Below are 19719 nucleotides of genomic sequence, written 5' to 3'. Positions count from 1 at the left end.
TCTAAGGCACTACTGGCCCAAATCTAGATATTAACATGAATCAGAAACCTGTCTAGTGCATGTGATTCTTCCTTCTAGGTTCACAACTACCCGGAGAGGTAGGTTGGGCTGAAAGAGACCAACTGGCCGAAGATCACCCCGTAAGTTCTATGGCAAAGTGAAGATTTGGACCCAGATTTCTCCAGTCCAATCTGCCATTCTAACTACTGCGCCACACTGGCCCTGGCCCCATTTTCCAGCTCCCACCAAGAATGTTGCCACTGCGTTTGGTCACAGAAGTCCTTCTTTCTCTTGTCCGGCAGCATGAAAAAGATGGCCGGTGCTCTTCAACCTCTTTAGTCAGCTGGGTCAGGGAGGAGCTCCACCTGCTAGGTCCCTATAGAGCCACCATTGTTTCCTGCTCCTGCAGCGCATATGTAGAGAGCAGGATCCCCACTCTTTTGCACTTCTGTGTGCGCATGCTGAGAAGTATAGTCAGAGACCAAGGTGCAGGCTCTGCAATGGATGGGAATACTCTCTGCCTCTTGCTCTTGGCTTCTTTTTCACTAGGGTATGCTCCTGGCTGTTACTCAGCGTGTGATCCCTGGCCTTGCTGGTGCCCTTTTTCCTGTTGTGTGGCTCTGACGCTGCATGGCTTCCTGTCACATACTTACCAGCTCAGTAGGTCTCATGTCAAGTGGGTCCCTTCCACGTCTGTGAATGTTGAAGACCTAGAGAGCCAGCCTCTCTCAAAAGCTGGTGGCATCTTGGAGACTTTCCTAAGCCACCGAGATGAGTAGATGGCCTACCCAAAACGGGGACCTCTGTCTCATGCAGTGATACGTCCAAGAGGGCCTCCGATTTCTGGGGTGAATGTTCTTGCATCAAGTAGACTCTATGCCCCCCCCCAGCACTTGAACACACAATTCCACTCATGACTCCCCCCCCACTCATCCCATCTGTGCCTGATTTGTGTGTGTTTTTTAAAATCATCCTCTCTTACTCTGTTGCCTAGTAACTGGTTTCCTTTCTGTGGAGAAGTAGGTGGAGTGGGAAGGAAAGAGCTTGTCATCCTAAAGCGATGCCCATATTGGACTTTCCCTTCTGCCATTTTTTCCCGCCATGTTCCCCCCTCTCTGGGAGACGCACCACAGTGCGCACCCCTGACACGTCAGTTTGTGCCCACAGCACATAAGAATTATGACAGAGAAATCGTTTTCTGTGCCCTCCAGTATCTTGGCAGGTGAAAATGGGGATGGATCACAAATGACTATAAACAGATGTTTTTATTCCGTCACACTCCTTTTAAAGCAAGATTTTAATGGGATCTCGCGAAATCTTTCGTCTTCCTGATATGTATATAGACCTTTATGGGGGGAGCAGGTGAACAGGGGCACGGGCGCCTGCTGACCATGTGAATACATTACTGGCTGGCCTGGGAGAGTCAAGAATCCAGAGGGGTATTTGGAGGATAAAATGGGCCAAGTCCACGTTTGCCACCCTAAGCGCCATGGAGACGGGAGTTTACAAAATCGCTGTTATCTCTGTGCCAAGAAAAGTTGCATCTCTCTCATACGAAAATCACAGGCGCCCCACCAAGAAAAAGGGCAGCTGTCCTTTGAGGGAAAAGGTGGCGGGCAGTCCTGCTTTGTATGGGTCACTCCCTTCCATACACAGTTCTCTTTCTCCAGCCTCGAACTTCCGTTCCCACCGACACCCTTCCCCTGTTTACAGCCATTTCCTGCAAGCTGTTTCCGAGGGATTATTGCCCCCCTCTCCGTTTGCTTCCTGTCAGAGGAAGGGCCTTTAAAGTCTTACTCTTCTGTGAGTTTGAGGTGGGTAGCCATGTTGGTCTGCAATAGGACAGGAGGGAGCTCTGACTCTTGAAAGCTGACAGCCTGAAAATCGTGTTGCTCTCTGCGCTCAAATTCTGCTGTTACTCTTGGTCTGATCAGGCAGGGCTTTCCTAGGAATCTCTGCCCTCCTGGCTACAAGAGTATGGAAGCGGCACCTGGAAACAGCACCAAATAGAGGGAGACCTGGATTCTGTGGGGCTCCCTGTTTAAAAGGCTGAAGGCACTTAGAGGGCCAAGCTACAAGTGACGAACGACATTTGAACGGCAAGTGAACAGACTCACGTGTATTCCTCCGTTCACTTGCGCTCCACTCGATCACTACGAGCCAAGCTACAAGCAAGTGGAGCACAAGTGAATAGGGAGGAATACACGCGAGTCTGTTCACTTGCCGTTCAAGTGTCATTCGTCACTTCTTGAAAGTGCTTTATTCAGCGTGTATGAAAGTGCCCAGAATCTTAAGAATCTTATACACATTTGGCTTGCCCTGCTGTCTTCCCCTATCCCCAATTCCACCAATGCCCTACCCCAGAAACACATCCATATGAGGCAGGAAAGGTTCCCACCCCCTTCTTCAGTGGTTCTTAACCTATTATCCAGGAGTGTGTTTTCAGACAGTTCCCAAAGCCGAAGTGGAAACAGCGGAGGGAAACACCAGTGTTAATAAAGTTTCTTTGGCGCTTCCACCAAACGTTCAAGGGGCAAAAATGTCTTCTTCAGTAGTGCAAGTGGCTGTGGACACACATGCACACACCAAGTGCTCTGCGCTGGTCTCTTCCCCAGTGCTTTGCAATTATTCCTTGGTCTGTTTCAAGCTGTTGGAATTACTCTTCTTGTTGTGGAGATGTCCCTCTAAAATAATCTGGTTTGTAAAATAATTGAACACAATATAATGCTAATCTCTATCCACTCTGAGCCTGCATTGTGGAGAGAGCGGACTATAAGCCTAATAAATAAGTGCCAAGCGATCAACCTTTGCATTTCATTAGCCAGAGCTCCAGTGTAGGGAACCCCTTCACTTCTTACTGGTCTGTCTGGGTAGAAAATAGAAACACCGTCAGCCTGTTTTTCTTTATAGCTCCATATGAGTGCCCCCTCCCCAAATACTGACCAAGTATCCCTACTGTTCTAAAAATGTCCCTTCGGCCTTCCTCCAGGCTCATATCCCCCTCCTCCAACCGTCCTTCCTGCCAGCATGACTTTGGAGCCAGATCGGGCTTCCTCCTTTGAGAGAGGAGGAAGTTTATCTTCCGCTGAAGCGCCTTCCCTTTCCTATTGCAAGAAGTCCTCCTCTGGCTCAAGCAAGAAGGAAGAGCTGGGCAGGGCTTCTCATCTGCAACCCTGGGTGAATTCCAGGGTCTGTTTTTTTCTTAAATTATTTATTGAGAAATAGCTATAACTACAGAAGAAGAAATAACAAGTTGAACAATAACATTAACATCATGAAGTAACAACAACAAAGATAAAATACAGTTTTAACAGTTTTAACTATATATGCTAACAGACAGAGTGATTAACTGTCAAGAATTGTCTGATATAATTCATTCGGAGGAGACATATCTTTGCTAGCAATAAATTCAAAGAAGGGCCACCATTTTTCAAAGAAAGATGATTTGAAAGAGAGGTTTTCATTTTTACGTATGTCCAAGGCCGGCACCACCACTGAGGCGGTGAGGTGGGTGCCGTGCGGCTGAACAGGGTGCCGGAGGGGGTGCCAGGGGCAGAGGCGCATGCCACGGAGCTGGGATGCCTGGCCCGCAGCAGCTGCTGCAGCCGGCCAGCCCCGTGCCACCGCCGCACCCCCCCCGGGCGCAGCAGCTATGGGCCAGGCACGGCAGGCAGCAGGGGCGGTGTGCAGAGCGCGGGCGGCCTCCTTGCGCCGCCCCAGCCACCCGCCGGCCAATGGCCCTGGCTTTGCTGCATGATGATGTCATCACATGATGATGTCATCACGCAGTCCGGGGGCGCGCACGTGTACTGCGCGTGCGTGCATGGGAGGGTGGCTGCAGGCACCAGAAACCCTGGCGCCGGCAGTGCGTATGACAGATGATAATTTTTCTAATATGAATTGATCCCAGACTTTAACGTAACATTGATCTATATTTGGGATAGTTTTCTGGTTCCATCGTGATGCTATCAGCCACCACCAGTCTGTTTTTCAAGGTCATAAATGTTAATATGGATGATTTTAGAACACTGCTATTTCAAAAAAAAAATCCTCTACTATTCTGTGGATCCATTTCAGGTCATAAGGAAGGGGAGGGAGTGTTCCTCATAAGTAATAATGGTCATTATGAGAAAAATTTCAAGCTGAAAACAAAAAGTGCCGTGTCACTTTAAAGACTTGCCAGTCTGGCCTGTGGCATGGGGTTCGGTGGACTGCTTCCTCAGACGATAGGAAGGGGCGTGGGGAGTTAGTCGAAGAGGAAGGGGTTTCAGGCTCTGAAAATTGAGGTTCTTGATGACTGTGGCCTGCTAACCGCTCAGTCACACACACACACACACACACACAAAGCTGAGCTTTGGGCAGCAGCTGGGGCTCCAGGTGTTGACTTGTAGGCGAATCACATACAAGGGAGGACCAAGCTCCTGGAGTTTTAGAAAATGTCCTTTGTGGCTCATAAAACCCACTACAAACTATTTTCTTTCTCAAGGTCTGCTCCCTCTAGCTTTAAAGGAAGCAACAGCAAGACTTTGAGCAACTATTTTTGGTTTCAAATTTGCCCTCTAACTTCAGATTTGCAGTTAAGGTTGCCAACAACCTGCACAATCACGGGAATGCTGTCAATGTAGTTTATCTGGATTTCAGTAAAGCTTTTGACAAGATTCCTCATCATGATGTTCTGATGGGTTAAACTGGTGGACTGTAGACTGGACCCTAGGATGGTTAGATGGCCAGAGAACTGCTTGGATAACTACACCCAAAGAGTTGGGAGGTGTTCACTGAAATGCTACAGGGCTCACTTCTGGCCCCAGTGCATTTCAGTATTTTCATAAATGATCTGCACATGGCTGAGAAGAGAGTACCCATTAAATTTGCAGATGACACCAACCTGGGAGGAGTAGCAAACATCTTTGAAGACAGACATAGAATTCAACAAGATGTGAACACACTGGAAAACGAGAGATGCAATTTATAACAAGGATAATTGTTGGGTTCTGCACCTAAGTAACAACAATGCAAAGCGTGCATACTGGATGGGGAATATACTTCTGGGTAACAGTGTGTTTGAACAAGATCTTGAGGTACAGGTGGATGGGAAGCTAAATATGAATAGTCAGTGTGATGCAGCAGCAAAAAAGGCAAACACAATCTTGGGGATGTATCAACAAAGGCATAACATCCAAATCACAGGATGCCATTGTCCCACTATACACCACCACCACCACCACATTCGATTTATACACTGCCCTTCAGGACAACTTAACGCCCACTTAGAGGGGTTTACAAAGTATGTTATTATCTCCACCCTGTGAGGTGGGTGGGGCTGAGAGAGCCCCAAGAAGCTGTGACTGAGCCAAGGTCACCCAGCTGGCTTGAAGTGGAGGAGTGGGGAATCAAACCCGGTTCTCCAGATTAGAGGCTCTCACTCTTAACCACTACACCAAACTGGCTTACGTTGGTGAGGCCCCACCTAGAGTATTGTGTGCATTTCTGGAAGCATCATTTCAAAAAGGATGTGGACAAATTGGAACAGATGATGAGGGGCCTGGAGACCAAGCTCTATGCAGAAAGACTGAGGGGCTTGGGGATGTACAGCTTGGAGGAGACTGAGGGGAGACATGATTGCTCACTTGAAGTATTTAAAAGGCTGTCACCTAGAGGGAAGGGAGCTGTTGGGAACAGAGGACAGGACTTGAAACAATGGGTTTAAACAGGAGGAAGGACCAGCTGCAACATTAGGAAAAACTACTTCACATTAAAGGTAATCCAGCATTAGAATCAGCTGCCTAGGGATGTGGTGGGTTCCTCCTCACTGGCAGTGTTCAAGGAGTGGCTGGACAAATCCTTGTCAGGGATGCTTTAGGCTGTTCCTGCATTGGGCAGGGAATTGGACTAGATGGTCTGCAAGGCCTCTTCCAACTCTCGGATTCTGTGATCTGATTGTAAAGAGTTCAGTTGCACCTTTAAGACTAACCAACTTTACTGTAGCATAAGCTTTCGAGAACCACAGCTCTCTTCATCAGTTGCATTGTCAGCTTTTGAGAACCACAGCTCTCTTTGTCAGATGCATCTGATGGAGAGCTGTGGTTCTCGAAAGCTGACGATGCATCTGATGAAGAGAGCTGTGGTTCTCGAAAGCTTATGCTACAGTAAAGTTGGTTAGTCTTAAAGGTGCTACTGGACTCTTTAGACTCTTTACTATTTTGCTACTACAGACTAATAAGGCTAACTCCTCTGGATCTGTGATCTGATTATAACACAATGGCTCAGGAAAATACTTCAGTAAAGGGAATGAGGCTGTAGACAATACTACTGCATACAGCATGTGTTAGCTGGTGCTGAATGTATTATTTCGAATTGGAATGTTATTTCTATTTATGTAATTCCATTGCCTGCTTTTTTTCATGTCATGGTTAGTACTGTTTTCTTTCAGATTTCTGCAGTCCTAATCCTATTACAATGGCTATTAGACGTCTCATCCTATTGATTGCATTGATTTACATCGTGTAATATACCTTGTGGCTCAGGGAGAAAGTCAAACTATAGATGGTATAAACAAATAAAAGTGTTGATGTAGGCATCCCCTGCTAAATAACCTCCAATCTTTGCAGTTCTTGAAAGAGTGGGCCCAGGTCCTGGAAGTCTTCCTGGAGGATGAGAACGGTTATCTCAGCCTTTTGCCTTGATATACAGCACCTCCATCAGTCTATTAGCAGGGCAAGTTCTCCTGTTGTGGGTTCTCCTGGATCTCACAGGTTACCTTTCGGTACCAAGATATCCTGAGACTCGCGTGGATGTTTCTTCCATTGGTTGGAATCTTCTTTGGGAAGGCAGATCCCAGGATGTGGTGCTAAGGGGATTTGCGTGGGAACCGCTGCACTTCGCACGCATCGGCGGTGATGCCTGCGGCCACTGCCACGCCTGTATAAAGCCCTGTTGTGGCCACACAAATGACAAGGTGGGCCACAGAGCCCGAAACAACCGGCCGGGTGAAGACTCGGGAGCAGAGAGCGACGCCGCCCGGCCGGCCCGGGCTCAGCGGCCACATCTGCCGCGCAGCGGCTGCGGAGGGCTCCGGGGGAAAGCGGCGCGCGCCCCGCGTTGCATAACCGCCACCCTCGCGGCGCCTGCCCGCCACCTGCCGGCGAGAAGCGGAGCCGCGCGGGCGAGGAGGCGCCGCCGTCGGGGCCGCGCAGGTGCGGCGCGCGTTGCCAGGGCGGGGAGCTCAGCCCAGCGCGGCTTCCACGCCGAGGGGCGCCGTCGGAGGCTCCGGGCGGGCAAGGGGCTCCCTCGGGCGGGCTTTGCTGAGACCCCCCCCGTCGCCCCCTCCAGCGGAGGGCCGGCGGCCACAGACCCCGGGCCGGGAGCCGCGTTGCCGCCCTCCGATGCTGCGGGCTCGAACTCGCCGCCTGCAAGACGGGCCGCGCGCAGCAACCTAAGGGCTGGAGGGCAATAAACCGGGGCAGCGCTCGGGGCTGCGTCTGGGACGGGGGCCCTCCCGTGCGGGATGGGCGCGCATCGCCCCGCCTCGAACGCGGGGCTACTCCTGGACGGTCCTTAGGCAGTCCGAAGGAAGCCGGAACACCTTTTAGCGCCGAAGACTGGTCCGGCAGGCCTGCCGCCTGCGAGGGTTTCTGGGGCCAGCGCCCCCCCCCCCGGAGCCACATCGGGGCTTGGTGACTGTCGCATGGGTGGGGGGGCTGCCCTTGAAGCTGGGTCAGGAACTGCAGCCGCTTCCAGATGCAGCAGGGAGGGGCCTTAAGGGAACGCGCCCTTCCCTGGTATCTGCGCCAGCTTCCCACTGGTTTCCTGGGGCAATAGGAGAGGCTGGATTTGACCATCAAAGCGCGCAAGATCTGCTATATTAATCAGTTACATAAAGACATAAGGTGAAATAATGTAGTAATAATGGAATGAGGAGTTTTTCCTTTTTGATTATTTTTTTATTACTAAGTATGGGGAAGGAGGTGGGTGGCGTATGTGTAGTATATAGTAATGGGACTTAACAGTTGCAATTTGTATTGCTATGTGGATAAATATTGAAAAAGATTGTGCACTCTAGTCTAAGAACTCTTGTAGCCATAAGTCCTAGAGTCTCTTTGACCTTACTAACTTTTCCCTCCCCCTTTCTTTCTTTTTGTATCCCTGTTTTTTTGCTTTGATAAAATAAAATAATTTTAAAAAGCTCACAAGATCGGAAGGACCACGTCCACTCCTATGAACCAGCCCAAGTTGGTGAAAGGGGCTGCCCCCTCAGAGCCAGATTTAGCAGGGGGTCCAATGGCACCCCCGTGGGGTGAACTTTTCTGGCTGTTGCCCCCCAACTCAGAATGCCCCTCTCTCGGGAGCTGTGAATGGTTGCATCTGTAAAGAGGGACTAGTTTTTGGAGGGCGTTTCCATTGGCTCACTGGGTTAAATGCCATCGCTGCTGCTGGGCAGGTATTAATTGTTGGCACCAGGGCTTTTTTTCAGCGGGAACGCGGTGGAACGGAGTTCCGGAACCTCTTGAAAATGGTCACATGGCTGGTGGCCCCGCCCCCTGATCTCCAGACAGAGGGGAGTTGAGATTGCCCTCCGTGCCGCTGAGTGGCACGGAGGGCAATCTCAACTCCCCTCTGGAGATCGGGGCAGGGCCGCTAGCCATGTGACCATTTTCTCCGAGGGCAACCCACTGAGTTCCACCACCTCTTTCCCCAGAAGAAAAGCCCTGGTTGGCACTATTTCATTATTTGATGCACATCGATTCTAAAGTGGTTTTAATGGTTTTTAAAATTATTGTACTTTGTAGATAACGTTCAAAACCACTTTAGGCCCTTTTTAGTCAAAAGGCAGTTAATACGTAAACTAAACTTGAACTAAATAAAACAACTGGGCATTAGAACACATGAGATAAAGGGCCAGACTTGGAATCGGATTACAGCCGCAGTGAAATTCATCTGTTCTGCCTAAGCTTTTCCTGCCCCCACCTGTGTGGCGGAGGGAGCGGTTTACATCAGAAGACTGTTGGAAGAAAGGGTTAAACCCCCTCTTCCATCACCAAGGCCCATTCAATCAAAGGAAAGACACTGGGAGATGTGATCCACCGGTGTTGAGTGGGGGCCTAAGACAGTTCATCCCAAGTAAGGCACACCCTCAGCTGGCACTGCCAGTGGTCGCCCCCTGCACTGCTGCTCTGCAAAGGTGTGGCCTCTACCCTGTGGTGCAAGCCCAGGTGGTGATGCCAGCGAATGAGCTGAGCCCTTGTGGTGCGTGCTCACCTCCTTTGCTTGCCCTCGTTTGGGCCATCCTACTAGCTTGGGCAGTTTCTGAGTATGTGGGAGCAGGACCTGGGGAGGGAGGAATTTGGGGAGACCAGGGAGGTCAGCAGCAATGTGATGCCCTAGAGTCCTCCCTCCAACGCTACTTTCTCCAAGGAAACAGATCCCTGGAGTCTGGAGATCAAGAGTAATTCCAGGAGAACTCCAAACCCCACCTGGTGCTGGGCAATGGTAGGGCTCCTCCTAGGCGTCTCCACCCGAGAGGATTTCCTCCACATAGACAGATGTTGGGGATAGCGTCCTCTTCGGCATGCTTCTTAATCTCGTTTAATCTTTTGTATGGAGACCCACAGGGTTTAATACTTCCGGGAGATCAAGGACAGAGATGGGATTCTTGCATCTGACAGAAACACGGACATCAGTGTGACATCAGTGTGCTATGCATTGCCTCACATCGCTGGCTGGTAGGGTTTCTAAATCTGTATTGGGAAATTCCTGGAGATTTGGGAGGGGTGTTAGGGAGGAGTTTCAAGAAGGGAGAAACCTCGGGGCAGGGGTGGGGGGCTAATGCCATAAAGTCTGCCCGCGGAAGCTGCCATTTTCTCCAGGGGAACTGACCTTTGTCATCGGGAGATGAGTTGTAATTCCGGAAGATCTCCAGCCACTACCTGGTGGTTGGCAACCCATGCAAGTGTTAGGCATTAAAAGCCCAGCAGCAGCCTGGGGCTGCTTTTAATGACTGGCTTGGTTATTGGCACACTTTTTTTTGTTTGAAACCAGTTCATAATGCAAATAAGGATTTGCACTAAGAATTCCCGGCCTTCCCTAGCTGATATTCCACAAAAGATTAGGCAGATTCCTGTCCCCAAGGAGCTTAACACAACCAGTAGCACTGGGCATGGCTTGATTCTCACACCATCGCAAGCTCTTACTTCCCACTTCTTCGTTATGATAGCAGTAACACTCTCTGGGTGTCCAGATGTGCAAACATGCATTTAAACCAGCATTTGTCTTGTGTACATGGAAACTTGTTTGGTTACAACGGGTTTTTCTCTGCTCAACAGCTTTCCTCAGCTTAAAACCACTTCAGCTAACATATTACTCTTAAGCAGACGTGGACTGCAGGATAAATACGGGTTTTGGATCATGCAGTTACATAGGAATGTATTTTGAATGCTCAGCTGTTTGGATCTGAACCGTGGCTGGCTCTGCAGCCCAGTAAGGTGAGGTGGTCGGTTTGCAGCGGCGGCAGATTTTTAGGGGGCAGGAGAATTTGGGAAACCTGAGTGACCACGTGTGGCTCGCTGCACCGCTGTTGAAGTTGCCGGGGAACTGGGAGAGCTGGAGCCGTGCAGTCGCTGACCAGTGCTGGGGACAATGAGGGGGGAGGGATGGCTGAGTGGGCAGGCATTGGGGGTGGCAGGAGGGGGTGGCAGCCAGGGGCACAGGCCTCCCGTGGCACCCTTTGAAGAAGTGCAGCCTAAGCCCACTGTTTCATGCCTCTTAGCTGGAATTATGGCAGGGCGGGGGGCAGGCTGGCCATCAAAGGCAGCTGGCAGAGCTCTAAGCCCACTCAAAGGACCACATTGGGAGCCACCTCGGCCTGAGCTACTTGGAGCAGAAGGATGAATCATCGCGCCGTCTCCACGGAAGGCCTCTTCAGAGGTCAAGCTGCACAGGCTTGCCAGTTAGGATAACAATGCCAGGACTCTGACTCATTTCAGCCTGACTGCAGAGGTGCTCAAATGCAGCTCAGGGAGGCTTCAACTCAGAGCTAAAGTAGATGTTACTTTTGGCATGGGGATTTCCAGCCCTACTGCAGGCCCAAGTTCCAATGGCAACTCCTGAGCAGGATTCTGACGGGGACCCCAGCACCAGGAGAGGAGGGGCTCCTGCCTCCCCCCCCCCTTGCCATTTTCAGCAGCTGAAACAACCCAGGGGAACGGGGGGAGTATTTGCTCAGTCCGGAGGCTGCGCCTGTCCTGAATGTGTGCAACTGAAGCCTGCTGGCAGGGCAAATAATGCCCACCTCTTATTCCCCCACCCACCAGGCTCTTCCCTCCTCCTGCCGCCAAAGCGACGGGAAGAAGCAAGCAGGGCGGGGAGTCCCTTCTGGCTTCCTCTCCTCACCTGCAGCAACCCACCTGTAAGTTGCGGGGGAACAGGTGCAGAAATGGGAGCAGGTGCAGAATTGGACCACCCAGCTTCAAAGCTGGCACTGGCAGGCCAAAGAGTGACAGTGAAATGGGGACGCTCCAGGGCTACTTGGAAAACAACTGGCACTGCCAGTGTGACAACGTTTGCATGCAAGACGGGATCTACAGAGCTAGTGGATGCTGAAACAGCCTGGCTTGTCAGACAAGCTAAAAATGGGAACGGATCCCCACTTTTCACCCAGCAGAAAACAGCCATTTTCTACACAGCGTTTCACTATTTCCACTCATTTATTGACACAGTTGCGGGAAGAGGGGCCGCATGGCGGAATGCGATCCCGCTCAGTCCCCACAAGAACCACAAGAATTCTCCAGCTCTGAGCAACACAGCAAAGCAAATGTTCAGTCCAACAGGAAACAAACGAGAACAGGCAGAAGAAGGTGCGGAGGAGTCGGGGGCAGCTGCCCTTGCTCTCCCTCCCCGGGAATCAGCCTTGCTCCAAGGTGCAGCAACTCTGGGCCTGCCAGGCTGGATGATGGCGCTATGCCATAGAGGCCGGTTCACTTCTGTTACAGGCAGGAGGGTGCAGAAGTGACGGCTCTGGCCATTAGAACAGAGTCTGCCTCTGACTGAGTCATCGCCTTGGTCGACTAAGGACTGCGCTGTCTACCCAGACTGGCAGTAGCTCTCCAGGGTCTCTGGCAGAGGTCTTCCTCATCCCATACTACCTGGTCCCTTTAAGTGGAGAAGCTGGGGATTGAATCTGGGACCTTCTACATGCCAGGCAGATGCTCCACCACTGAGCCATGTCCACACCTCCGTTCCACCTTGTAAGAGAACCCAGCTGGGTCTCACTTTCTCTACCGTTCTGATTGGACTTCGTCTAACTTGGCCTAACTACCACCAGAAAATGGACGGTGAAGACAAACGTAGCATTCCAGCAGGGTCACAGAGGGTTCATCACCCACAGTGCAAACTCAACATTTCTATTTACATTATGCATAAATGCTGGGTGTTACAGTGGCTTCTCACGCCAAAGAGACGTGTTAAAGTGTCTTGCCTCAAACACCCGTTGGAACTGACTGCCTTGTCAAATCTTTGTGGCTGCTTAAAGCAGTAAATATGCTCTACACCCTTCCTTTACCTTTCCTTCCCCCCAAAAGAAATAAAACCCTCTCCATCTTTTTTAGAATAGTTCCAAACCTGCTTCACAATTGGGAAGGAAGTTGGAAATGTTACTGCCTCTAGCCGAGAGGTGCCCACCTTTCCTGACTTCAGGATGAACCCTACTAAAAACATGCAAAATTATTTTTCCTCCAAAGCTTAACCCGGAGTGGGCGAGGGAGTATGTTTCTCAGGAAAGCAGGGATGGTGCTACCAAACCACCTCCACATTTTTCGGTGTTACGTCTGTCTTCACCCACAGGAACTTCAGCGAAGCCCAGCCACCCGCCCTTCTGCATCTCAAATCCTGAACCCCTCAAGATGACCAGCCGATGGCCCCTTCCTTCGGACCCAACTCTCACAGAAGGCTTCCTCAGCTTGGCTGACAGCTGATCGTCCATTCCTGCCCGATTCTTCGGATCGCACCTGCCTGTCGAGCTCCTCAGGGGGAATTTTTCAGCTCTGCTGCCTTCACTTATTTGTGCAGCTTCCCTTTTGCAAAATTCTCACAGGGAGGAGAGGAAAGATGGTCTCAAATTCATTTTGGAATTATCCCTCTAGGTTCGAGAGGGAGATCTTCTCACCTCCCTGCCAAGAACACCCATTCCTGGCCTGGCTCTCTGCCGGCCTCTGCAGCTGGCATGGACTGAAGTGGGGTGAGCAACACAGCGGGGATCTAACAGGTTCCCCAGCCTTGAGGGGGTTGGACGTTGGTCCCCGGCAGAGTGGTTTTAGACCCCTCTAAGAGCAGGCTGGTTAGTGATTGACTTGGTTTAACTCTTGAGCCTCTCAGGCCAGAGATGTCCCCAGAAGGAGGCGCAGGAAATGAAAGGAGACCCCCCCCTTAGACGAGGGTCCCGGTGCAGCGACGTGGCTGTGAAGCCGCATGCAGGAGGGTAGCTCATGCAAAAGGCGGTGGCCCAGGCTCTTCGGGCACCTGTAGAGGGCAAGAAATGGGTCAGAAAGAGGAGCACAGCCCCCATTTCACCAACAGGAGTGCCATCCTCCTGGCCATAGCGCTTTACACCAGCGGACACCCCCCCCCCAAGACTGCTGTCTTTTCTTTTTCTAGTCAACACCAACTTGACAGACAGAAGCCAAGCAGTTTAAGTCCCCCTCCCCTTTATCTCCTAGCCAAGACAATCTCCGCCGGCACGACAGGGCACTGTTAGGCTCAGTAAAAGAGGTGGCAATCTTGCCCTTCGTGGCCCCGGCCGGGGATACTTCTCTCATACCTACCTCTGTGGTCACCATTTCCCATGCTGTCCCCTGGATGTGGCCTCTCCGATTTCCTCACCTTCTGCGCCTGGTCCCAGCTTGGTGATGTGGCGTAAGAAGGACGTGGCATTGAATGCCCGCTGCGAGAATCAAAAAAGGAAAGAAAAAAGGGTTACACCAAGAGAACAGACAAAAGCTCAGTTCTGGCGCCTGTAACAGCAAAGTTCAGCCCCCTGCTCAGTAGCTGCAGTTCCTGCTGCTTTGGACAGCACAAGAGCAAAATCCACTGGGGGAAACTGCAGCCCTAAATGAGAAAAAAAGGCGACTATTTTGCTCTGCAAACTGTTATTTTAAGCTGGCAGTGGCCTGTTTTTATGCTGAATTTTAATAAATACCGTTTAATGCTTTACTTTTTTAATTAATTTTTATTTTGTAAGCTGCCTTGGACAGGTTCCTAGAGAGATGACGTAAAATTTTTCTAAATGAATAGAACAAAATGAATAACGTTGTCCTGGGTTGAGGAGATTCAGAACCAGCAAATAAGGGCAAATACCAGTAAAGCAGCAGGACGGGGTCGAAATGTAGTTGCTGAAGCTTTTCCTCCCTTGCCTCCTTCCCCGGCAATTGTCACGCTGCCGCCAGGTCCAGCAACCCTGCTCACTACGTTCCCTCTCCACCACTACCAAACAAGTGCTGCTTTCTTCAGTGCAGTTAATGCGCACAAGTAAGCTTCATTCACCCGGGGCCACCTGCTTCCGGGTGCCTAAAGGCAGTGCCGAAAGAGAGCCAGGGCTCAGCTCCGCAGCATGATGGCACAGAGCAACACTGACACAGAGTCCTTAACCACGGATGCCTTCCACCACCACTCAAAAGTTGTCATCCACTCACTACTTAAAAAAACATCCCTAGACAAAAACGTATGTGGCCAGGGCTTTTTTTCTGGGAAAAGAGGTGGTGGAACTCAGTGGGTTGCCCTCCGAGAAAATGGTCACATGGCTGGTGGCCCCGCCCCCTGATCTCCAGACAGAGGGGAGTTGAGATTGCCGCGGTGCGGAGGGCAATCTCAACTCCCCTCTGTCTGGAGATCAGGGGGCGGGGCCACCAGCCATGTGACCATTTTCAAGAGGTGCTGGAACTCCGTTCCGCCGCATTCTGGCAGGAAAAAAGCCCTGTATGTGGCCAATTATCACCCAAAGCGATTGAGAAAGCAGCAGCAGACGAACTCCAGGCTTTCTTGGACAACTCTGGCGCTCTGGACACTTTTCTGTCTGGTTTCAGATGGGGCTATGGGGCAGAGATGGCTCTGGAGGCCTTAGCTGATGGTCTCCATCTGAACATAGACAGAGGCAGGGCCGGCGCCACCACTGAGGTGGTGAGGCGGGCGCCGTGGGCGCTGGAGGGGGCGCCGGGGGTGGAGGTGTGCACCACAGAGCTGGCATGCCTGGCCCACAGCTGCTGCAGCCGGCCAGCTCTGTGCCGCTGCCACCGCTGCCACACGCTCCCGGCCGGGCACAGCAGCTGCAGGCCAGGCACGGCAGGCGGCCAGGGTGACGTGCAGAGCGCAGGCAGCCTCCGTGCGCCATCCCAGTCACCCGCCGGCCAATGGGGCTGGCTTTGCTGTGTGATGACTTCATCACGCAGTCTGGGGGGGCATGCGCACATAGGGTTGGCTGCAGGTGCCAAAAAACCTGGCGCCGGCGGTGGACAGAGGCCATGCTTCTCTGTTACTCATCCTGGATCTATCTGCAGCCTACGATACAGCAGACCATGCCATCTTGTTGATGCTAATGGAAGCAGAAGTAGGTATCGGGATGTTCCTTGGACTGGCTCAAATAATTCCTCATGGAACTGACTCAAAGGGTAGCTGTTGGAGACCAGCTATCTCCAGAGTGGGAAAACAGCTGCGCTGACCTGGAACTGCTGTTCACTGAGGTCTTCTGGTGCAGCCCCACATGGGAGATTAACAAGCCACTCATCTTGGAGGGAGGGTAGGTTCTCATCGGAACAGAGACTGGAGCACCGCCTGACCCACTGCTGCCTCTCTTCTGTTAGCCACATCCAAGGCGTAATGTCTGATGAAGATCCAGAGGAGTTAGCCGAGTTAGTCTGTAGTAGCAAAATAGAAAAGAGTCCAGTAGCACCTTCAAGACTAACCATCTGACAAAGAGAACTGTGATTCTCGAAAGTTTATGCTCCAGTAAAGTTGGTTAGTCTTCAAGGTGCAACTGGACTCTTTTCTATGTCTGATGAAGGTGTCTGGAGATGCCCATGTGGCTGCTCTGCAGATTTCCTGGACAGTACTGCCCCCAGGAGTGTGGCTGATGATGCCTGTGACCATATGAAGGGTGCACCGTTTGTGCACGCCAATGAAGTCATTCAAATTTCGTAGGTCTAGAAGTGGTTGGAAACCACCATCTCTTTTCTGAACTAGGAAGAACCTACAGTAGAAATCCCATGAGGTTTCAGTGTCTGGGACTTCCTGGACTGCACCCTTTTCTAACAGTACCGCTAATTCCCAGGTCAGCTCAGTGGAAGATGCTTGGGTTCCATAACAAGGGAAACTCAGAGGCGGAAAACGTTCAAATTCAATTTTATAACCAGATGAAACTATATTCAGAACCAAAACATCAGAAGTAACATTCAGGCAAAAATAATGACAGCCTATCGCCAAATCGCGGGGTTTTACAATTCTAGTCAGAATGGTTTGTTGTGTTGGCCCTCATCCTTATTACTCGGGGAGGTTTGCCCTTGTCTCTCTTTCTGAGCAGGTCTTCGCGCTTGATTGTTGCTCCGCTGGACAGGGCTTTGTCGGTTCAGTGGATACTGGTACGGTTGGTATCTGTAGTACTGGCTCCTGTCAGGTTGTTGTTTGTCTGTAGGTTGTTGTTTGTCTATCAGGTTGTTTTTGTCTGTAGGATCGATATTGGGTTGACTGCTGTCATGGAGGTAGGACTCCATAGGAGCAAGCAGTCTGTCTATCCTTTTTCTTCTGGGACAGAAACTCGTTGGTTTTAAGTGAGAAGAATTTGACCCTCGAATGGTAAGTTCTCCACCTTGGTGCAACTCTCCACCTGCGTGGTAGACCTTAACCAGGCGTGACGTCTAAGCACGATCGCTGAGGCAAGGCTCCTGGTGGGGGAGTCAGCGACACTGCGTCCGGTGTTAATTTGTTGCTTGGACAGTAGCAGGGCTTCCTCTTGTACAACCTTGGCAAGTAACCTCTGGTCAGGCAGGTTGTCTATAAATGGTGCCATCTTGTTCCGTAAGAAGATTTGATATGCCACCATAATTGTGATGTAGTTAGCGGTCTTTACGTTCAGGGCTGATGAAGTGTAGATCTTTCTTCCTAAACCATCTAGCTTTTTACCCTCCTTGTTGGTGGGGGTTGAGTGAGATCCCTGGCTGTGTTTTGATTGTAGTTCCTCCATTACAAGGGATGATGGAGGCGGATGTGTGAATAAGAAAGGACAGGCGTCTTCCTTCGTTTTATACAGTCCCTCTACTTTTTTTGATGTTGGAGACAATGAAGCCAGTTTCTCATAGAGTCATGAGCATCTCAGCAAAGCCTTCCATTATTGGAAAGGCTAAGGTAGAAGGGTTTCCAGAGTTAATATATTGTAAGATCTTGTCTTTAGGTTTCAGTTCTGTAGCCGAAATATCCAGGTCCAGTGATTTAGCCATACGGACCAACTGCTCTGTGTAGAGCCAGAAATCTTCTGTTGGAGAGATTGATCGATCTGCTTGTCAGTGCCCCATCTGGCGATGGGTCCGATGGGGCACTTGAGCTCCTGTCCTCCTGATATGGTTCTGGTTCAGTTTCTGGCAATTGGAATGCCACAGAAGACTTAGGCAAATAATAAGGGTTCTTGTGCTGCTTCGGTGGGGCAGGATCCTCAAAGGTAGATGAGGCCAATTTGGTCCTATACGGTTCTCCCATGTCGATGCCGTAAGCCGAGGTGGCATCTTGGCGGAACCAAGGGTTGTCAATATGAGAAGAGGAGTGAGCAACTCAAACGGTCTGATGAAGTTCTAGACAATTCTCCTTCCTCTTCAGATGAGTATACAGATTGCGACCTCGATTGCATAGATGGAGTCCTCCGGGTCTGGAGGGTCTGTGGTTCCAGAGGCACAAAGTTGTCAGTAATGATGTGCTTAGTCTTTTGTGTCTTCTTCTTGTGAGTGGGAGACTTAGATTTAACGTTCTTCTTGGGTAGTTCAGTAGGTTCTAATTGGGAGTCCATTCCATTTGTCGGCTTCAGATGTGCAGTAGTCGCTGGGGTCACTTTATTACTGTCCCTCAACTCCGAATGATGTTTGCTCGGCCTTGCTCTGACCGGTTCAGAATAGCTATGCGAAGGAAGGGTCGGCAGGGATGTCGCCTCCAAGGCCACCCTTGCAGACTCTACATCTCCGGAGTCAGATGTCGGATCTGACTCGAGGTGGCCAGATCCAAAGGATGCCCCATTCCCAGTGTTGTTGGAATTATTGGGACTGGGGTTTTCCAACTCCAATGTGTTGTCGGTGCTGAAGAGGTACACACCGCCGAAGCTGACGGTTCTGATGGGTTCGGATCCGAGCGAGCGGCATGTTCTGACAACGCAGTAGATTTCGCTGCCACATTGGCTAGGTTATTGGGGACTGAAAGTGCCTGCTCCCAGAGTAAGGCTTTAAGTCTGGTTGCTCTTTCCATCCACGCCTTAGCAGTAAACTTTTGGCAATGCTTACAGGCTGGGACGTTGTGGCTCTCTCTGAGACGGTATAGGTCATGCCCGTCTGTGCGGGTCATTTTGGTAGAGCATTTTGAGCACCATTTAAACAAAGCCTTCTCTGCCATTACTGCAGGTGAAGACTGCAGTTTTCCGGAGAAAGAAGCACAGACGATGGAACGCAAGCTGATCAGAACCTCTTCGTTCAGCGGCGAAAGAGGAAATGAGGGCGAAGGGGCATCGTCTTCACAGAGGACAGGCATTTTTTGGCAGGAAGTGCCTGCACATGCGCTCTGGGAGACGAACGCCCCCCCTTCGTAGTTTTTAAAGCTGTACAGACCTCACCGTTCGGCGTGACTGCACCAGACGACCGACAATGAACTATCTTGTAGTGCAATCTTATTCTCCTCCAGGCAATGCTTTTAGAAGAAATCATTTGTAGTTTTGGAACTGGATCTCATCAGTTTACAAATGACACCCAGCTCTAGATCCGCAGATGATGCGGTTGAGGTCCTGGGTCGCTGCCTGGCAGCTGTGGTCAAAAGGCTGAAAGCGAACGAACTGAAAGTGGACCCAGAGAAGACAGAAGTTGTTGGTTGGAAAAGCAGAGATCCTGAGGACACTGTGCTTTCCACTTTTGATGGGGTTCAGCAGAGCCAGGCTGACTCTGTTAAGAGCCTAGGGGTTGTACTGGATCCAGCACCTCTGCTGAAGAAGCAAGTTAATAGAGCTGGGGGGAAAACCCTCGGACTAGCCTGGAAGATAACCTCCTGCCTTGACATAGCCAATCAAGAGCATCACCCTCAATTACTGGGTTCAATTCAAGGTTCTGGCCATCCCATACAAAGCCCTTCATGGCCTTGGTCCCTTATATTGACAGCACTGCCTCTCCCTCTATGTTCTACTACAGCAGCTTTGCTCATCGGAACAGATACCAACCTGCAGTTGGGCTAAATCAACAGCATCCTGTACGTGAGCATTCTCTGTGGTGGCCCCCACTTTACGGAATGGCCTACCTGAAGAGGTCAGAAAAGTTTCCACTCTCTTGATTTCCCACAAGCTATGCAAAACTGAATTCTTCAGGAGGGCTTTTTTACTCGGGTAATCGGGCTGCACTGAAAGACATGGCTCAGAGAGATCCTTTGGCAAAGGGGCCGGGACTGTAGACTGTACTACTGGGTACTGCCTGTTGATGAAGTCATGCTCCTACTGGGTAGTTTCCA

The 19719-nt window shown here is 50.8% G+C and overlaps 1 protein-coding gene across 1 annotated transcript in view; it reads right to left on the bottom strand.

Annotated features, from left to right (window-relative positions):
• Window positions 1–11691: 11691 nt before the first annotated feature.
• Window positions 11692–19719, bottom strand: part of PNCK (pregnancy up-regulated nonubiquitous CaM kinase) — a 31925-nt gene continuing 23897 nt past the window's right edge. The window contains exons 11-12 of the mRNA XM_055003743.1: window positions 13812–13930; window positions 11692–13509 (exon numbers count right to left, since the gene is read on the bottom strand). Coding sequence (XP_054859718.1) covers window positions 13820–13930 — 111 coding nt within the window. The 3' untranslated portion in view covers window positions 11692–13509; window positions 13812–13819. The remainder of the gene's footprint in view (window positions 13510–13811; window positions 13931–19719) is intronic.

This window comes from Eublepharis macularius, chromosome 19 (genome assembly GCF_028583425.1).
Source record: "Eublepharis macularius isolate TG4126 chromosome 19, MPM_Emac_v1.0, whole genome shotgun sequence".
Taxonomy (NCBI): Eukaryota; Metazoa; Chordata; class Lepidosauria; order Squamata; family Eublepharidae; genus Eublepharis; species Eublepharis macularius.
Note: the sequence above shows the minus strand (reverse complement) of the source record. Positions and strands in the feature narration are given on the sequence as shown.